Genomic DNA, 18,234 nt, shown 5'->3' with positions numbered 1-18,234 from the left:
TTGCCCATCCATTCACCAGTCTCATCTTCCACACAGTTCTGCGCTGCACTGAACAGTCTTCCCACCCCATCCAGGACACTGAACAAACCTTGCGGCTTTCTGTGACCCACTGCCTGGACTCAGCTGAAGCCTCTGCAGTGCCTCTCCAGAGCCTCCGCCACGATGGCCTCCCCTCCTCTACCCATCACCCCCTGGACGCCATGTTGGTCTCTCTTCAGTATTAAGGCCTGGAAAATGCCTTCAGGTAAACTGGCCTTCAAGGGCACTCCTGGTTTCCTACCTCCTTCCTCTCAGGAAGTCATGTGTGGCCGATTTCCAATGTCTGGAGACAATGTGGCAAGAGGTTTCTGCAGGTTGGTCCCTCCAAGTGCCTTTGTTGAGTGTGTCAAAGTGTCCATTACTAGGTGGCCAAGTTTCTCTCTCATCCCTGAACCGACACCACAGTGCTATGGAAAGCGATTGGAACAATGCTAGTCCAGGAATGTAAAGAATCTGAAGGTTTTAAAAAATATTGTTATTTTACGTGTATGAATGTATTGCCTGCATGTAAGTGCACCCAAGACATGCAATGCCCATGCCAGTCAGAAGAGGGCGTTGGATTCCCTGGAACTGGAGTTATGGACGATTGTTAAGCTGCCATGTGGGCGCTGGGAATCAAACCCATGTCCTCTGCAAGAGCAGTCAGTGCTCTTAACCACTGAGCCACCTTTCCAGCCCCAAGTACCTAAGATTTTGTCAGCTGACAGTCTAATGATTGAAGCTTTATGTTTAAACAGTGAGGCGCAGGGCATGGCTTGTGCTTGCTTCTCCCCATCACAAACACATCACTGGATATGCTGTCAGTCTCTGTGGTGTCAACTCCTGAGGCTGAGGCAGGAGAATCACATGAACCAAGGAGCTTAGAGCAGCCCAAGCAAGAGAAATACGACGCCTCAGAACAAACGACAAGCCCTACAGAATGTGGTGGCAGAGATGCTGTGGTGGACGCAGCTGCTATTATCTTCATTGCCTTAATATTCTTCCTGTTGAATGGGTAAAAACAAAACTCCAAAAATCCTTTTAGCAAACAAATGTTCTGTCACCTTGTGTGGTCAGGACCTTGTGCGGTCAGGACCCTGTGTGGTCAGGACCTTGTGCGGTCAGGACCCTGTGTGGTCAGGTGCTGCTGAGGAACTCAGCCACAGGATCTGGAGTGTAGCACATGCCCACCTGGAGGACCCCTATGAGGCCTTACAGAGCAGGTGTCTTCAGAAGCTATTTACCCCCTAAGACCCTCTGAACCAATGCTCACGTTGCATTTCCCACAGCTCCATGAAAGCGTGTCACTTCCTCAAGCTGTTGCTGGCTGTAGAGGTGTGGACGACGTGGATGCCTATCCTCTAGAATACAAGTCCTAACAAATACCTGGTCAGCAAATACAAACAAAAACCAAGATGCATTTCCTATCAGAAAAAGTGGTTAATGGTTTCCATTTCACTAACTTTTGACCTGTCTTCAATGGTATGAGTATATAAGGCTCAAGGAAACTTATCTCAGTTAATGCTTCTTTCCCAGTGGTTACTGAACTTCAAGTTGTACCATGTAAAGGAGGAAGTCAAACACGAGGCTCCCCTGGGGCCTGCCCACATGCCCGGGTGGGAAGTCTTCAGCCTCCCTGGGCCAGTCCATCCCTTGGGACTTGGCTCCTGGTCTGTAAGTGGAATGAGCAGTCCTGGCTGAGCTGCTGGCATCCCGGCAGCCTCTAGGCCAGGGACAGGGCTGCCCTCAAGATTCCATCACCACCAACTCTCCACTTCCTGCCCACTGGGTCCTGAGCCCTTCCATCCTCTTTTGTTTCCTGGGACTGTCAAGTGATGCCCCCTTGATGACAGAGCCAAAGAAATGGGAAGAAGCTCATTCCTGGCAAGCCCATGGGACTGGCATGTGGCACAGCAGTGTGCATGGTGGGCAGACTGCTGTGGCCACTGTGGACTGGTGAGCACTCAAAAGCTGGGGGCTTGGGTCAGTGTCTCTGGTCCCATCATGGTGCTCTCTGCTAGGACACCCAGATTTCTCATCAGCACTATTGTTCCCATACTTGCTGCTGAAGCCACAGCTGGAGACTCTGGATGCCTCCTGGCAGCTGACTTGGCCCCAGTGGAAGAAGCAGAGGCCCAGAAAGGCATATCAGGCGTCTCCAGTCTCCTCTACCACAAGATAGTACCAATGTCTGGGACAGAAGCAGTAGCTGCCCTCTCATAAGCACTGCTCCTGCAGCCAGGCCCGGCCTATTTCTCAGTAGAGCCATCCCATCAACACAGATGTGCTGGTTCCTCTAACTTAGAAAACAACAAAATACGGCAGCCTGTTCCACACCTCTGCTGGCTACGGATTCACTTCCTGTTCCCTGGTACAAAAATCTCCAGAAGGCTAGGACCTGTTGTCCCCTCCCTCCCACAAGACCTGCTGTCCCCACTTCTCACAACCGATTTCCACGGGGTTCTTGCCAAGGCACCTGGTAAGGAACTTCACAGCAGCCAGTCCCAGGCTGCAGCTTCTCCCAAAGTGGACTGCCAGATGCCTTCACATCGGAAAGTGAGTCATGCAGTCAACTTCCAGGTAAGTGGAAACTGCACCGTAACCAGGAGGCGGCTGTGAGTTTTCTGCGAAGCGCCCAAAGGTACTCAGAAAGGACTAATCAAACGCAGACTTCCTTTTTTCTTTTTAAATACTATTCACTGTCCCTAATTTATACTCAGGTAAGCACTCACAATAGTCTTATGATGGATCACAACCCTTCCCTACAAGACTAGAGGTGACCCTCTGCTCAGTGCTGCAGACTCAGTCCTCACCCCATGTCCCAGTGACCAGGGTGAAACCCACCACCCCATCTTGCAGCTCTTGGCATGTGCATGTGAAACTCCCAATTGTATGATTGGCTGCCATGTCCTGCCAAGTGCTGTCATGATACCTGTGCCAGCCGGGCATCCAGAGACAACGGAGGCAACAGGAACCCTAAGTGGAGCCCTGGGACTACCACGGAGTAACTGCAGGGACGGTGGCCCCGGCTCCCTGAAAACAGACATCACCCATTTGTCACCCCTGCCCCCCGCCCGTCCTCCCCAGCAGAAAGCAACCAGACTGGGTCTCCTGCTGTACTAATGTATTCCATCTTTCAAAAAGAAAGACATGATTTTAATATTACTTAACAATATGTTAAAAAAGTAGCCAGGCAGGCCTCCGTGTTAATACGGTTGTACGCTCTAGAACAGACTTGATGGTGTGAGTACTGGGTGGGTTTCTTGTTTTTAACGTTCTCATTCTGCAAGGGGTCTTACACAAGCTGGCTACAAGTCAAGGGGTCAAACACAAACAGCGCAACGTGTACACTCAGAAACAGTAGATCGTGGAGGACGAAGGAGGCCTGCCCGCCCAGCCCGCCTTGGGTGGGACACAGGGCACACGGGAGCGGAGGGATGGCTGACACCCCGGCAGGGACAGATGACAGGACAGGGTGAGATGCAGAGGCAACAGAGCCACGTGGATGATGCAAACTCTTCTCTGGCCATGGCCCAGGCCTCTGAGGCCATGGTGGTGGAGGAATTGGTGGGAACTACTGTTCCATGTTCCATTCCGACAGCACAGGGCTACAATCGAAGAAGTCTCACTCACAGACTACACGCACACGAGCTAACAATGCAGGTCGAGCAGCAAGTTCTCGGTCTGGGGGTCTGAGGCCACGGCATCCCGCCCCACACGCCCTGGGTGGGCACCGCAGCTCTGGGGGGACCAGTGAGGGGCTTGGCTCTTGGGGTGGCGCAGCCCAGCTGCCTCTCATAGATCCTTCTCCAGGCAGTCCTCATTCAGTGGGCAGCAAAGGTGGCTTTCTTCAAGCTAAAGTTGGACCAGTTGATGGACAGTCTTTGTCGGTTCTGTCTAGCGGAGTCCAAGCAAAACCTGTGAAGACAAAGCCAGACTGTCACAGAAGGACAGAGCCCCCACACAGCACCCAGCCCTATCAACCTCCCATTCTTGCTCGACACTCACTGGAGGGGCTCAGTGAGGGGGCTTGGAGTCAAAGGTCTCTATGCCTGGTGGGCGATCACACCTTCAGGGCGCTGGCCAAGAGCCTGTGCATCTTCTGTTGTGTTTTATCATGTTTTCTACTGTGCTCTTCAAGGGACAGCATAAGAAAAGCAGCTTGCACAATGTGGGAGAGGGACAGAGGGTGACAGGCAGCACTGAAGGGCATGTGCCAGCCCACTGGCTCAAAGGAAGCTTCTCACAGTCATCTTCCTGCTGCTGCTTCTCTATCTGATATACCTGGAGACAGATGCAAATTCTGATGCCCTGTCTAGGCCACCACCTCAGCCACTGCCCGCTGGGGGGCAGGACGGTGTCATTGGCCAGAGGCCACCACACAAGAGGAAGGACTCCAGGTTAGCCTGGAGCAGGTCTTCCTGTGGCACATGCCCTCTCAATCCTGCTCAGCAGCCTGAGCTGACCCAAGAAAAGCAAATGTGCTCCAGGCAGGAAGCCAGCAGCTGAGGTTGGGTGCAATAGCCCCGAGTCTCTGGAAGGAGAGTTCACTCCAGTTGACTGCTGTGCAGGAGAGCTACAGCGGGAACCACAGCGAGGGCCACAAGTGGACACCCGGGAGCTGCTGAGGCGGTAGCCTGCTATGTTTAAGGCTGAAGGTTGTTGGGGGCCAGAACGAGATATGTGTAATGGACCAGAGGAGGCGCTGGAGGCTTTGAGGTCCTGCAGTCTGTCCCAATCTGGCACCATGCCTCAGGATACACCAGGACAGCTGAGGTCCCACACGACCAGGTGATGTGTCATTTAGAGACAGTGAAACCTGAAGTTTGTGTAATTTTCATGTGTCTGAAAGTATCTGTTCCCCAACTACTATGATGTGTTCATTCTCTCTGCTGCAAAGAGGAGCAGGCCAGGCTGGACCTGGCCCACAGCCTGTAGCACCACGGCTGCATCACAGGCAAGAGCTTAGCTCATGTGTGTGTACAGCTGAGTTCTTAGCCTTCCTTCCATCCCACCCCAGGGAGCACGCCCTATGTACATGAAGTCCTTTTGGCTTGAGCCAGCTGCCAGCTCTCTGCCTGGACGTCAACACTGCACACTAAATGGCTTCTGAAAAAGTCCACCCTTTGGGGCTAGAGTGTGTACTAGTCTCGTAGGGGACCTGAGTTTGGTTCCCAGCATCCACAAGTTCCCGTAACTCCAGTTCCAAGGGATTCGATACTCTGCACACACACACACACAAACGTCTTCAAAAATGTGTATGAGTGTTTTGCCTGTGTGTAAGTGCACACACATCCTGTGCAATGCTGGTGGAGACCAGAAGAACATCAGATCCCCTGGAACTGGAGTTACTAATGGTTGTTAGCTGCTACGTGGATGCTGGAGACCAAACTCAGATTCCCTACAGGAGTGGTACACACTCTTAATGGCTGGGCCAGCTCCAGCCCCACACAGACAGATCAAGACCACTCTGTGCCCCATCCCAGGACCAATACCCACTCTCTGTTCCAAATGGGGGTCTTTTCTTTTGTCTGGAGGTGCATCATTTTTCACACTCGTCACTCCAGCTGATCTGGGGAGCAGAAATTAGGAGACCTAAAAGTGGTGGCTGTCAGGGGGTTTGAAACCACATGCCTCAAGTGTGAATCATTTAACTTAAACTCTGTGGGTGCCCAGCTGAGTGCTGTCTAGTGCCTTCTGCCCATGAATGGGCTGGGCATTCTCAACTTCGGAGTCCAAACTTTATATGGCTCTTACCTTCTAAACCTCCAGTGTCTCCTACATACAGCTAAGTCCCTCCCAACTGTCTCCACTGTGTGTGGTCCCTATTCAATCCCACTGTCTCTATGATGCGGTAAGAATGCTCAAAGCTGTTCAAAGAGAATCCTTGCCAAGGCAAAACACCACAGGCTCTTCAGAGCACAGAACTCAAGTCGTCCCCCCAAGAACCTCAGGCCCAGTGAGTCTTGGATGTGCCCTCACCCATACCCCAAATTCAGACCCAGGGGCCTCCCATCAGGCTGTCATCGGACCCCCTCCTGTATGCACCAGACACAGACAGGGTGCAAAAACCCAAGAGGTGGCCCTCACGCAGCGCAGACATCCAACTTTGCAGCTCTGCGGTGCCCCGCGCACTACTTGAGGGATGGAGCACATCACACTTGTGTGCTTCCTCCTCATTGCTTTCACTTAACGTCAGGTCTGTGAACTCTGCTCATGAAGCAGATCTGTTCCACTCTTTCCATGACGACACGGCAGAGGATGGGGAGATGGTGCCACGTGCTTCCTGCTGCCTTCTGGGTGAGAGCCAGGAACAACCAGCATGCTGTGCACCCAGGCATGGTGCTGCTTGCTGGGCTATGTGGGAAGGACTTCACCTTTACTAGGTCCAGTCAGACTACTCCCAGCCAAGGTTCTCTAGTTAATGCGCTTGGGAACTGACTGACAGTGGCCTGGCCAGACCGGCTCTGCTCGAACCCATGCAGAACTGGCCTTGTATTTACTGCTCACATGGCCACTGTGAGACTGTGCTGGTTTCTAACTGGTTTATCTTTCCTGCTGCTCTGTAACCTGCTGTTTACATTTACTCTGAATTAGCATACAAATGGTTTCCATTCTGGCATCAATTACTTTGTTCAATTCAGTTCCACTGTGCAGAGGGCATTACGTCATTCCTCTTCATACTTCTGGGTACTACCCTTGTAAGGTGGTGACAAATTTTTCTTTCTCATTTTCAATAAGGCAAATCCTTGCTACTGAGGTATTCATCTTTATCAGCCTTCATTTTAGTTTATAGAGGTGGGGCCTAACTTTGCTGCCTAGACTGAAGTGATCCTCCAGCCTGTCTCTGGAGTAGAACTACAGGTAGGTAGGTCCCTCTGCACCATGCCATGGCTCACATCTTAGGAACCTTTTAGTTTGAGGTCAGAAGCATTTATTTTCTTCCAAATTAGAAGGTTTCCTTTTGCAGAGGGTTGGTGCTGAGGACCACACCTGGTTCTCTGCACTATACCTACACCCATCCAGAAGTTTGCTTTTGACATTTACTTTTTTTTTTTTTTTGGTCTTTTTGAGACAGTCTCCCTGTAGCCCCAGCTGTCCTGGAACTATGTACATCAGGCTGGACTTGAACTCACAGGGATCCGCCTGCCTCTGCATGCCGAGTGCTGGGATTAAAGGCGTGTGCCACCACGCCCGGCTTATTTTATAATTTTTAAAATTTATTTTATGTGTATGAGTGTTATGCCTGCATGTAAGTGCACCCATGTTGCGCAGTGCCTGAGGAGGACAGAAGAGGGTGTCGGATCCCCTGGACTGGAGTTACAGATGGTTCTAAGCTGCCATGTGGGTGCTGGGATTCAAACCTGGGTCTTCTGCAAGAACAGCCAGTACTCTTTCTTAACTGCTGAGCCATCTCTCCAGCCCCTATTTCATTTTTTTAAGACATAGTCTCACTATGCAGCCATGGCTGGCCTGGAACTCACTATGTAGACCTGGCTCTCTGGCCTCTTAACACACAGAAATTTGCCCGCCTCTGCTTCCTAGTGCTGGGATTAAATACATGTGCTACCATTCCTAGTCCCTAACATTTAAAATCTAAACCCGTGAGGAGCTGGTCTTTTAGAATTGTGGGGGATGGGGATCCAATTCAGTTTTTTCTTTTTGGATAAATGATATCCACAGCCATTTACTACGCATAACTTCGTTTCTACAGCAATCTGCTGACTGATCTTCTGTCACAGAGCCAAGCTAGTATCTCACAGGGCTGTTTCTGGGCTTTGTTCCATATGGCCACCACAATGTCTTCATGACAAAGGCTTCTACGGCTTTACAATAGCAGAGAAAGGTCGCCTTCTTAGTTCTTATTCGGGGAAGTGCTACCAAACCACTCCTTTTTTGTAAAATGCAGAAAGCAAAAGGTAGTTACAGAGCACATGGCACTTGCCAGCCACGTGCCACTGCCTGCGTCCGGTGCCAACACCTTAGTACCTAGCACAGCATAGTCCTTCCTCCTGTCCTCAGAAGCATCTTGGCTTTTTTCTGCATTTTTTTTTTTTTTTCTTTTTGTCTTTTTGAGACAGGGTCTTCCTGTAGCCCCAGCTGGCCTGGAACTCACTATGTAGACCAGGCTGGCCTCGAACTCAAAAAGACTTGCCTGTCCCTGCCTCCCAAGTGCTGGGGGTATTAAAGGTATGAGCCACCACATCCACCTGCATCTTGGCTTTTCACAGCAAGAACCCTTGTTCCTCTTCATAGTCTTAATGCATGCATTTGCATCTATGAACAAGATTTTTTTCTTGAGTCAGAGTCTCATGTAGCCTGGCCAGCCTCAAAACTCTCTATGTGGCTGAGGATGACCATGTATTCCTGATCCTCCTGCCTCCATTTTCCAAATACTGAGATTACAGGTGTGCACCGCCATGCCTGGTTTCATGCAGTGCCGGGGACTAAAACTGAGCAACAGCTCCAGCATCCCACAACTTCAGGACCTACTTCACTGAGACACTTCATGAAAGCACATGGCATGGCTGGGTGTGGAACTCTTCTGTGCCAACAAGTCCCTCTATGACTGTGGATCACCTCAGTCAAGACACTCTTCCACACCCTCCCCTGCCCCTTTGCTGTCCATCCTTGCTCTGCCTTGACTGCAGGCAATAGTGACAGTGGTCTGTCTCTGGGTGAATGTAGATTAACCTGGCAGCATGTGTCTCATGTCTGGCCTCAGTCTCTGTGCATGTTGCTGTGGAGACCCCTCTGTGGTGCTGCCCTGGCAAACAGCGGTTCTTTCTGGAATCTCTGTGGCTGCTGGGAACCGAACTTGGGTCCTCTATAAGAGCAGTATGTGCTCCTAACTGCTAGGCCATCTCTCCAGCCCATTTTCTTTCTGTGGAGTGGATTTCCAACAGAGGGACAGAATGTCCAACTGAGGGATGTTAGGGCTGCTGCAAATTCTTGGTGATTGCAAACAAAACCAACAGGAGGGCAGGTGTGAGGTCATGTGAGCTGGCTTCCATCTTTCAGACGGGGCCTAGACAGAACGTCTGTGTTCTGGAAGACGTTACAGCAAATACTCTAGTTCTGTCTGCTTTTAAAGTTGAAATAAGCAGCGTTTCACATCTATATCCATCTGTGGTCTACCTCTTGCTGAGGCAGAGCTTCTCTCCATGACCAAATCATAGCATATACCAAAATGTTTTACTGACCTATGTTAAGTTTCATGACTAGTCTTGCATTTTAAGTCTTTAGATAAAATCTCAGAAACTCAAAAGCTTTATGATGGTCACTCTTCCTGTCTTTGAACAGGAATCATGGGTAAGGTATTCTTTTAGTGTTTTATTTTCTTATTATTTATTTTTACATTTATGTATGTATGTGTGAAATGCTCGCACTGGCTCCATTCTGTTTCTGCCCAGCCAGTCCCCTGCTCTGACCAAGCACACCCACTCGGGGAGGCCTCATCTTGAAGGCTGCACCTGCAGTTTCAAGAAGTACATGGTTTCTGCAATTCTGAAAAACTTGCTTTTCCTAACTGAAACTTAGAAACTTTTTTTTTTTTTGGTCTTTTTGAGACAGGGTCTCCCTGTAGCCCCAGCTGTCCTTGAACTCACTATATAGAACAGGCTGGCCTTGAACTCACAGAGATCCACCTGCCTCTGCCTCCCAAGTGCTGGGATTAAAGGCGTGTGTCACGCCCGGCTGAAACTTTTTGTTAGCTGAAAACTTCTTTGTTAACTGACCTGCCCCTGCTATAGATAGCATAACTATGGTTACTGGTTTTGCCCCTGACATGATATAATTGTGATTTCAGGCTTTATAAACCACACTCTTTCCTGGGATTGAGAGCTCTTTTGGGAGTGTTTTTTTTTTTAAAAAAAAAAAAAAAAAAAAAAAAAAAAGGACTCTTAATTTGACCGTTACTATGCAGTGTTCCTCTGTGCCTCCTCTTCTGTGGAGCAAGGTCATACTCTGAGGAGGTCAAAGGACAACTCACAGGAATCAATTTTCTACCACCACATGGATTCTTCCACTATGAGGAAGGAACTCAGGTTATCAGGCTTGGGGTCAAGCACCTTTACTTGCTGAGCCATCTTGCTGGCCCATTAAGTGATTTTTCTATAAAAAAAATTCCCTAGTCTTCTGTGCACCAGTTTTGTGTTACCTTTTGAAATACTCCACTTCCCGCTCTGTCTCATCCATGTCCACACTATCCAGGTCGATATCTTTAGGCAGAAAGACATCATCTACAAAATGAAGGAAGGAGGCAAGTCACATTACCAGAGTAACCGTCTTAACAGAACATGATGCATCATTTGCCTTGATTTAATTTAAACAATTCCAGAAAGCATAAAACTAGAGTTTGCAAAGCTCCAAGAGGACAGTTTGCTCTGGTGCTCTTGTGGACACCTAGGACCACTCTCCTATTTGCTAATCAAAGCAATCACTGCCTTGGGTCCCACTGAGACCTGCTGGGTGGAGGTCAGACTGCAGTGCCTTTCAGGTCTTCCCAGTGCAAAGCATGGCTCTGCCTCACTGTGCAGGGCACCAGGGGGTCCACTAGTACATCATCACTCCATTCCCAGAATCTCAGTTAAGTCTGAGTTTCAATTTCTCTCCTGTTCTGACCACGAAATCTGACTGAAGTTGAGCCGCAGCCCCAGGCCTAGGTTCTAGGTACGTGACTGTGTGGAACACCCATTTAGCCACATGGAGGAAAACGGAAAAGCAGAAGCCACTCGCATCCCTTTGTTAAAGATGAGACTCTGCCTCTAAACCATCACCCTAGTTCTTGCTATGATGGGGCATTTCCGCAGTGTCATAATTAAGGCACATTTCACATGGCAGAGTACTGAAGGCTGCAAGTATCCTATGATAAAAAGACCTAGGTCCAGGAAAGGGTTTCTGGGCATCTAAACTCAGGAGGAAGGGAACATCAGGCTTGGGGGAAAGGCAGCCTAGGAGTAAGACCAGTGCCGAAGGCAGATGGGATGAGGGTGGGGAAGCTTGGACCACAACAGGCTCTGCACACATGCACAGGGCTGTGCTCCAGAACAGATCCCAGATTTGCAGATTCAAGCTGAAGAAGCTGGCATGGTGGCACTTGCCTGTTATCTCAGGCATTCCAGCCTGGGCTACACAATAACCCCATTGTAAGAACAAAAAACAAGGGAGAGATGGCTCAGCAAGTAAAGGCACTTGCTGCCAACTTGAGCTCGATTCCCAGAACCACAAGGTAGAAGGAGAGAACTGAGTCCTGCAGGTTGTCCTCATGTTCAAATGTGCATCGTGGCATGTACTTGTCCTTCCCCCCCATAAATGGAAAGGGAGGGCAAAAACAAACCACAAACACACAGAACTGCACAAGAGGAAGCAGAAACCTGGTGTAGCCAAGGCAGATGTATGGCAGATAGGAGAAAACGGCAGCTCAGCAGCTGTTCCCAACGCCGGGCCAGGGAAACCAGGACAGCGCACACTGGCTGGGTGTGCCTGTGGGAGGAGGCCTGTGGAGGAGGCCTGTGGGAGGTGGGCCTGTGGGAGGAGGCCTGTGGGAGGAGGCCTGTGGGAGGTGTAGCCCTACAGTCTAGCATACACGTTCTTAATCAGAATGTAGTCTCAGACTGAAGGTGTAGCTAAGTTTACTAGTGTTTGTCCAGCAAGCATGAAACTCTGGGTTCAGTCCCCAGCACCACATAGACTGGATATGGTGGTGCATGCCTGTAATCCCAACACTTGGAAGGTGGAGGTAGAAGGATGAGAAGTTCCAAGTTAGCCAGGTATGGTGGTGCATGCCTTTAATCCCAGCAGTTGGGAGACAGAGGCAGGCAGATGTCTGTGAGTTCCAGGCCAGCTGAGGATACCAGGAGACCCTGTCTCAAAAGAAGGCAAAAAAAAAAAAAGTTCAAAGTTATTGTAAAGCTACACACCAAGCACTACACTCATCTCAGTTCTGCATAGAGTGGACGTCACAGCACATGCCTGTAATACCAACACTTGAGAGGGGAGCAGGATGATCAGAAGTGCAAAGTCAGCAGCAGCTAAACATCTGAAGCTCTTTTGGGCTACACGAGATGCTGTCTCAGAAATAAATGAGCAAACACCAAAGTAAAACAAAACAAAACCAGCGACAGCAGTCACCCATCCAGACACTGCACACCTGGAGCCAGCAGCAGCAGCCACCCATCCAGACACTGCACATCTGGAGCCAGCGGCAGCAGCCACCCATCCAGACACTGCACACCTGGAGCCAGCGGCAGCAGCCACCCATCCAGACACTGCACACCTGGAGCCAGCGGCAGCAGCCACCCATCCAGACACTGCACACCTGGAGCCAGCGGCAGCAGCCACCCATCCAGACACTGCACATCTGGAGCCAGCGGCAGCAGCCACCCATCCAGACACTGCACGTCTGGAACCAGCGGCCAGTGAGACGGACAGTGGGGCAATCAGCAAGTGGAGAAAGCTTTCCCAGGACTTGAACACACCAGCCACCGCCCTCACAGGACGCTAACGTGCCAGCTACCGCTTTCACAGGCTGCTAACATGCCAGCCACTGCTTTCACATGATACTAACATGTATACCACCGCTTTTACAGGAACAATGAGTGAGGCTGTACTGTTAACAAGAATCCAGTCATATGCCCCATTTAAAACATAAAAACAAAACACCAAGTTGAAATTACTTTTAGTAATAACTTAGTAAAATATACCTAAATGCCATTTCAACATGTAATTAATAAAACATTATACTGTGATTAACGATGTAGTTCAGTGGTAGAATGCTTTTCTGGCATGCACAAGGCCCTGAGTTCCATCCCCAGCACTGAAAATGGAAGTACACGGAGACAGTCCATGCATTTTGTTAGTTTACGCTGCAGTGCAAAGTGTACAGTTATAACTCCTTCCAATCTGGACAACCCAGACTTCAAGTGCTCAAAGTCAGTCACAGATAAAGAACAGGGAGAGTCCTGCACAACCCTTAAAATACAGAGCTCGACGATACCATGGTTCATACTGAGACAGATCCAGTGCATCAGCAAATCTGCCACACAAGGGCAGTGCTACAAGGTACAGGGGCAGGTAAGCTTTGTCAGAAACGCTCTAGAGATCACTGGGGAAAAGATAAAACTGGATCCATACTCACACCACACATGATAAACCCTAAATGTCAAGAGATCTATGTGGGGTGAGGGAGAAGAAGCCACACAAAACAGTAGAGAAAGGTGGGTGCCTTCCTCCGTAACCTGGCAACTGGGGTAAAGCTAACAATTACTCAAACGCAAAGGTAACAACACTGGTAAAATGATGTGAACGCAAACAAGACAAAGACCACAGAACTTAGGAACCGGGAAAAAATCTTGGCAGCACAGGACACAGCTGAATGGCCAATATTCCTAATTTATAAAGATTTTTCTTTTCTTTTTTTTTTTTCTTTCTTTCTTTATTTTTTTTGGTCTTTTTGAGACAGGGTCTCCCTGTAGCCCCAGCTGTCCTGGAACTCACAAAGATCCGCCTGCCTCTGCCTCCTGAGTGCTGGGATTAAAGATGTGTGCCACCACTCCTGGCCCTAGGATTTCTTAATGAGTAGCTAAATTCTAGTAAAAACAAAAAACAAAAACCAAGAAATAGGTTACGAATAGAAAACTCACAAAAAAGACAGAAACTTTCCTTAAAAATTTACTAACCTCAGGCCAGGTATGGTGGCGCACACCTTTAAGCCTAGGACTTGGGAGGCAGAGGCAGGTGGAGCTCCAGGACACACACACACACACACACACACACACACACACACACACACGGCTGGACTACGAGCATGTGTCACGCGGCAGGAGGCCCCCTGGAGGGCTGAGGAAACGTGGCAGTATCCCACAATACCTGTGTACTTGCCATCTGACCAGCACCTGCTTTCTGAGGAAGCACTCTGAGGAGAATCCTTAGACATGGAAACAGACCTGGACAGCATCGTGTGAGATTACAGAGCACTGGAAACCTAGCTAAGTGCTCTCCAAAGACAATGGTTGAAGAGACTGTAGCACATTGAAAACCGTTGCAGTACAGGACAGCTGGTAAAGAGCAAGACCTATGTCTGTGAACTGATAGAAGGGCTTCCCAAAATAAGAGTTTAAAAGAGAATAACAGTAGCCAGATGTGGTGGCACATACCTTTGATGCCAGCACTTGGGGAGGCAGAGGCAGGTGGATCTTTTTGAGCTCAAAGCCAGCCTGGTCTACATTCTACATAGCAAGTTCCAGGCCAATTGGGGCTATAGAGAGATCCTGTCTCAAAAAGACAAAAAAAAAAAAAAAAAAAAAAAAAAAAAAAGAAAGAAAGAAAAATAGTACCCGTATATAGCATGCAACAATTTGTACACAACACAAGCAATTCATCTTTCCCACAGCGTAAGGGCAGAAAATTCTGAAGCCACTTCAAATGTATTTCACACCGAAATCAGCAAACTTGTGGACAACAGCTCAGTTCTTACAATCGGAGAATGGCTGAGAACTTGCACCTTGTACTGGGGTATTATGGGAACTCACTGTGACACAGGTAAATCAAATTTACTAACTTTCTGTACTGGAAATCGGGCATACATTACTTCCACTCAGTATGGCACTGAACATGCCCAGGATGGGAGGGATGTTAGCCTTCCCCCTTACCCACCAGCTCTGTGCCTGTGGATCCAACCAACCACAGATCAGAAACAACAGACACAACTGTGTACTCTTCTGAGGCTTTCTGATGTCTAAACGTGTTTCAGAGTGACAGGATGTAGGAGCTACGCATGCCTGCTGGGGAGTAACGGACTGTAGCGTCCGCCCGCCCTGAGGGGACCTGTACAACATGGGCTTCCTCAGGCTCTTGGCCCAGGCGGGAGCAGCCCTTCTGGTCTGTATTTACCGATTGAACTGCTGGCTCGGTCTCCTTTCTTCTTCTTGTTTTTCTTGTTCTTGCCCTTGGGCTGAGGAGAGTCGGCCAGAACCAGCCTACCGTTCTGCAGAGGCTGGCTGGGGGAGGGCGGCTCGGGGGTGCCAGGTAGGGGCTTCTCCTCCCTGGCATGGCTCAGCTGCTTCTTGTTGTTGTTGTTACTGTTGCCTTTCCTCTCCTCTCTCTTCTGCTCTGTGAGGGGAGTGAGGTCAATCACTTTAGCCTTGAACTCAGGCTGGGCCCTGGGCTTGGGCTGCAGCTCCATGGTTCTGGGGGGCTCCACGGATCTAGGGGGCTCCAGGGTTCTGGGAGGCTCCACGGGCTTTCTGGCTGGCTCACTGCTGGCCTTGCTCATCTGCTTTAGTTTCTGTTTGCTGCTTCCCTCCTTGTGATGATGCATCATGTCCAAGAGAAATGCAAGTGGCTCGTGTTGCTTCCCTCTGACCTCCTTGGGGAGGAGAAGCTTAGAGTCTCTGGGGTCCACAGGGTCTGGGGTGTCCCCGTTTGCTGTGGGCCCCGGCCTGGGCTCTGAGTGGTTTGCGTGTCTGGATGGGGAGTGAGATGAGGTTTCTGGTTCTTCGGCTTGTTCTACTGAGCCATTGTGGAGGTTTTCAGAGTTAGAGACAGACTCTGTTACTGCCTGAAAATTCCTGGCGAGCATGTCCAGCTTGGGACAGTCTTTGCTCGGCCTGTCCTTTTTCTTCTTCTTCACAGCTCTTAGCTTCTGAAGCTCCTGAAGTCGCTGAAATTCCTCCTTGAAACGTTGCTCCTCCTCCTCCTCCTCCTCCTCCTCCTCCTCTTCTTCCTCTTCCCGCCGCCTCTGCTCCTCCTGGAGGTGCAGATGCTCCCGTGCCCTGGCCTCAGCTTCCAGGCGTGCCTTCTCCTCCAGCTGCCGAAGGAAAAAGGGAAGATGGCTTTAGAGTATGGATACGAACTCTAAAACTGCCAGGGCTGGCGAGAAGGCTCAGCTGCCAAGCCTCATGAACTCAGTTTGATCCCCAGGATTTACGTGGTAAAAGAAAAGAACCGACTCCAAGCTGTATCTGACCTCCAGACACCACGATGACCGCCCCCCAGCCCCTATGGCAAGTAAATGTAATTAAGAAAATCTCTAAACCTTGAGATATACAAAAAACTAAAACAATTTAAATCATCAATCACATACTGCAAAATAAACTTTGAAGGGGCAGTAATGAGCCGAGACCTTGAGCATCCTACCTCCAATTACTTCCACAGAACTGTTAATCTCATAGATCTACCAAAGCACGTGACTGCTTTACTGGGGACAGGGGTGGTGGCTAGCAGCCTCTGATCAACAGCTGGGCACTAGGAGCAGTCACAGCGGCTTCTGTGCTTGTGTGCTGCACCCAGGAAGCTGGCCACCTATTTCTGTGTATGGCAAGAAATTGGCTCACTGGTGGGTGACGACCAAACCAAGGTCTTACTGGCTGCTGGAGCTCGTGGCAGGCTCACCTGTCCAGGTGAGGGCTGAAGCTGACGTATGTACCTACACCAACAGACCATGAACAAAATGTGCTGAAAATCTAAAAATCCAGCAAATAAAGTCTTAAGTATATTTTCACTCGTTCAGTTATCACACAGCAAATGCAACCTCAGTGCTTTCCTGCTGTCCGGCCTGACAGAAAGACGTTTCACTTCAAGTCAAGATTCCACTTTACTAATTATATATGCTCCCAGAGTGCAAAGGATGTAGGAGAAACAAAACCAAATAAACCATGAGGAGAAATAGGCATGGCCCCTACGACTCCCATAAGGCTAGCACTTTGAGAAACTGGCAATAATGTCTGGCCTGTCAAATGTAAAGGACTGTCCAAGTTTAAGTTGTTTTTTATGCTGGGGTGGTAGTACTTTAATCCCAGCACTCTAGAGGCAGAGGTATTTGGATCTCTGGGAGTTCAAGGACAGTCTGGTCTACACAGTGAGTTCCAGGTCAGCTAGGACTACAGGGAGACCCTGTCTCAAAAAGACCAAGAAAAAAGTTTTTCATAATCCATGTTTTTTGGAACAGTTCTCACTATACTGCCCAGCCTGGCTCTGAACTCCTGGACTCCAGTGACCCTCCCATTTCATAGGCCAAAGCAGCTGAGACCACAGAAATGTATCACCACCACTCAGCTATCATTCACATTTTTTTCTTGTGTCTGTGTACATGTGTGTATGCAAGTGTGTGGGTGCGTGTGTGGGTGTGCATGTGCGCGTGCTCAGTGTGTCTTGATGGCTGCTTACTTTATTCAGGCAAGGTCTCTCACTGAACCCAGAGCTTGCCAATTTTCATCAGTCGAGCTAGCCAACTTGTCGGGAGAATTCTGTCTCTGCCTCCTGAGTGTTGGGATTACAGATGGCCACTAGGCCTGCTCAGATTTTTAAAAAGATTTTTATTTATGTATATACGATATATATGTGTGTATGCCACATGTGTGCAGGAACCCCAGAGGCCAGAAGAGGGTGTGGGATTAGTGGAACTAGAGTTTCAGGCAGTTGTAAGCTGCCTGACCTGGGTCTGGAACAGAACTTGGGTTGTCTGGAAGAGTACTAAGTCCCCTTAACCACAGAGCCACCTCTCCAGCCCATGCCTGAGCTCTGAATATCTCAACTCTGGTCTGCAGGTTTGTGTGGCAAGTGCTTCGTCCCCGAGCCATCTCCCCATGCCGTATTTTTCACAATATTTTAAAGAGACAAATCTGTGCTTAAAAAATTTGGCAAAAATTAATTCAAAGCCTTGTTCCATACAAAGACGGGAAACGGCATTGACACGAAGGTACTGGAAGGGACCTGGGAACGTCATGTTTGTCTGCTGTGAGCTACGGGGCAAACTGGCATCATCACCACATACACAGGCACACGTGGACTGGCTAGCATCCCAGAGTTCAGACCCTGAATACTGACAGCATGCTGACATGAGCTCCCTGTCATATCCTGGACTAGGACCAAGCAGGTGAAGACATGTGCTTTGGGCAGGTGCTCTAGGTTCCAGCAGAGGGCGGCCAGCACAGGTCTATAGCTGAGTCCATTCCAGGACTTCGGCACAACTCACCATCTGTGTGATGCCATGTAAAACAGGGAGCTGGGCAGAGAGCGCCAGGTCACTGAAGGGTACATGGGTGCTGAGTACGGCCAGGAGCACTGGACCAATGGTGGCCTGAAGTTTAGATCCAGGCTGCCTATAAGGCCAGGGGCAGCACCATGAGGTAGAGGGTGTTCGTGAAGACCATGGGAAGGAGTCCCAAAGGCCTCCAGTGAATCCCTGGGGCTGTGGACCACCCTGGATGGAGCATC

At 49.6% G+C, this 18,234-nt stretch overlaps 1 protein-coding gene across 1 annotated transcript in view; it reads right to left on the bottom strand.

Moving 5' to 3' along the window:
* Positions 1–3,127: 3,127 nt before the first annotated feature.
* Positions 3,128–18,234, bottom strand: part of Fam193a (family with sequence similarity 193 member A) — a 79,018-nt gene continuing 63,911 nt past the window's right edge. The window contains exons 18-20 of the mRNA XM_008841849.3: positions 14,911–15,826; positions 10,178–10,259; positions 3,128–3,936 (exon numbers count right to left, since the gene is read on the bottom strand). Coding sequence (XP_008840071.2) covers positions 3,843–3,936; positions 10,178–10,259; positions 14,911–15,826 — 1,092 coding nt within the window. The 3' untranslated portion in view covers positions 3,128–3,842. The remainder of the gene's footprint in view (positions 3,937–10,177; positions 10,260–14,910; positions 15,827–18,234) is intronic.

Source organism: Nannospalax galili, unplaced genomic scaffold, assembly GCF_000622305.1.
Source record: "Nannospalax galili isolate Female #2095 unplaced genomic scaffold, S.galili_v1.0 scaffold101, whole genome shotgun sequence".
NCBI lineage: Eukaryota > Metazoa > Chordata > Mammalia > Rodentia > Spalacidae > Nannospalax > Nannospalax galili.
The sequence above is the reverse complement of the archived record's forward strand: the minus strand, read 5'-3'. Positions and strand labels throughout refer to the sequence as shown.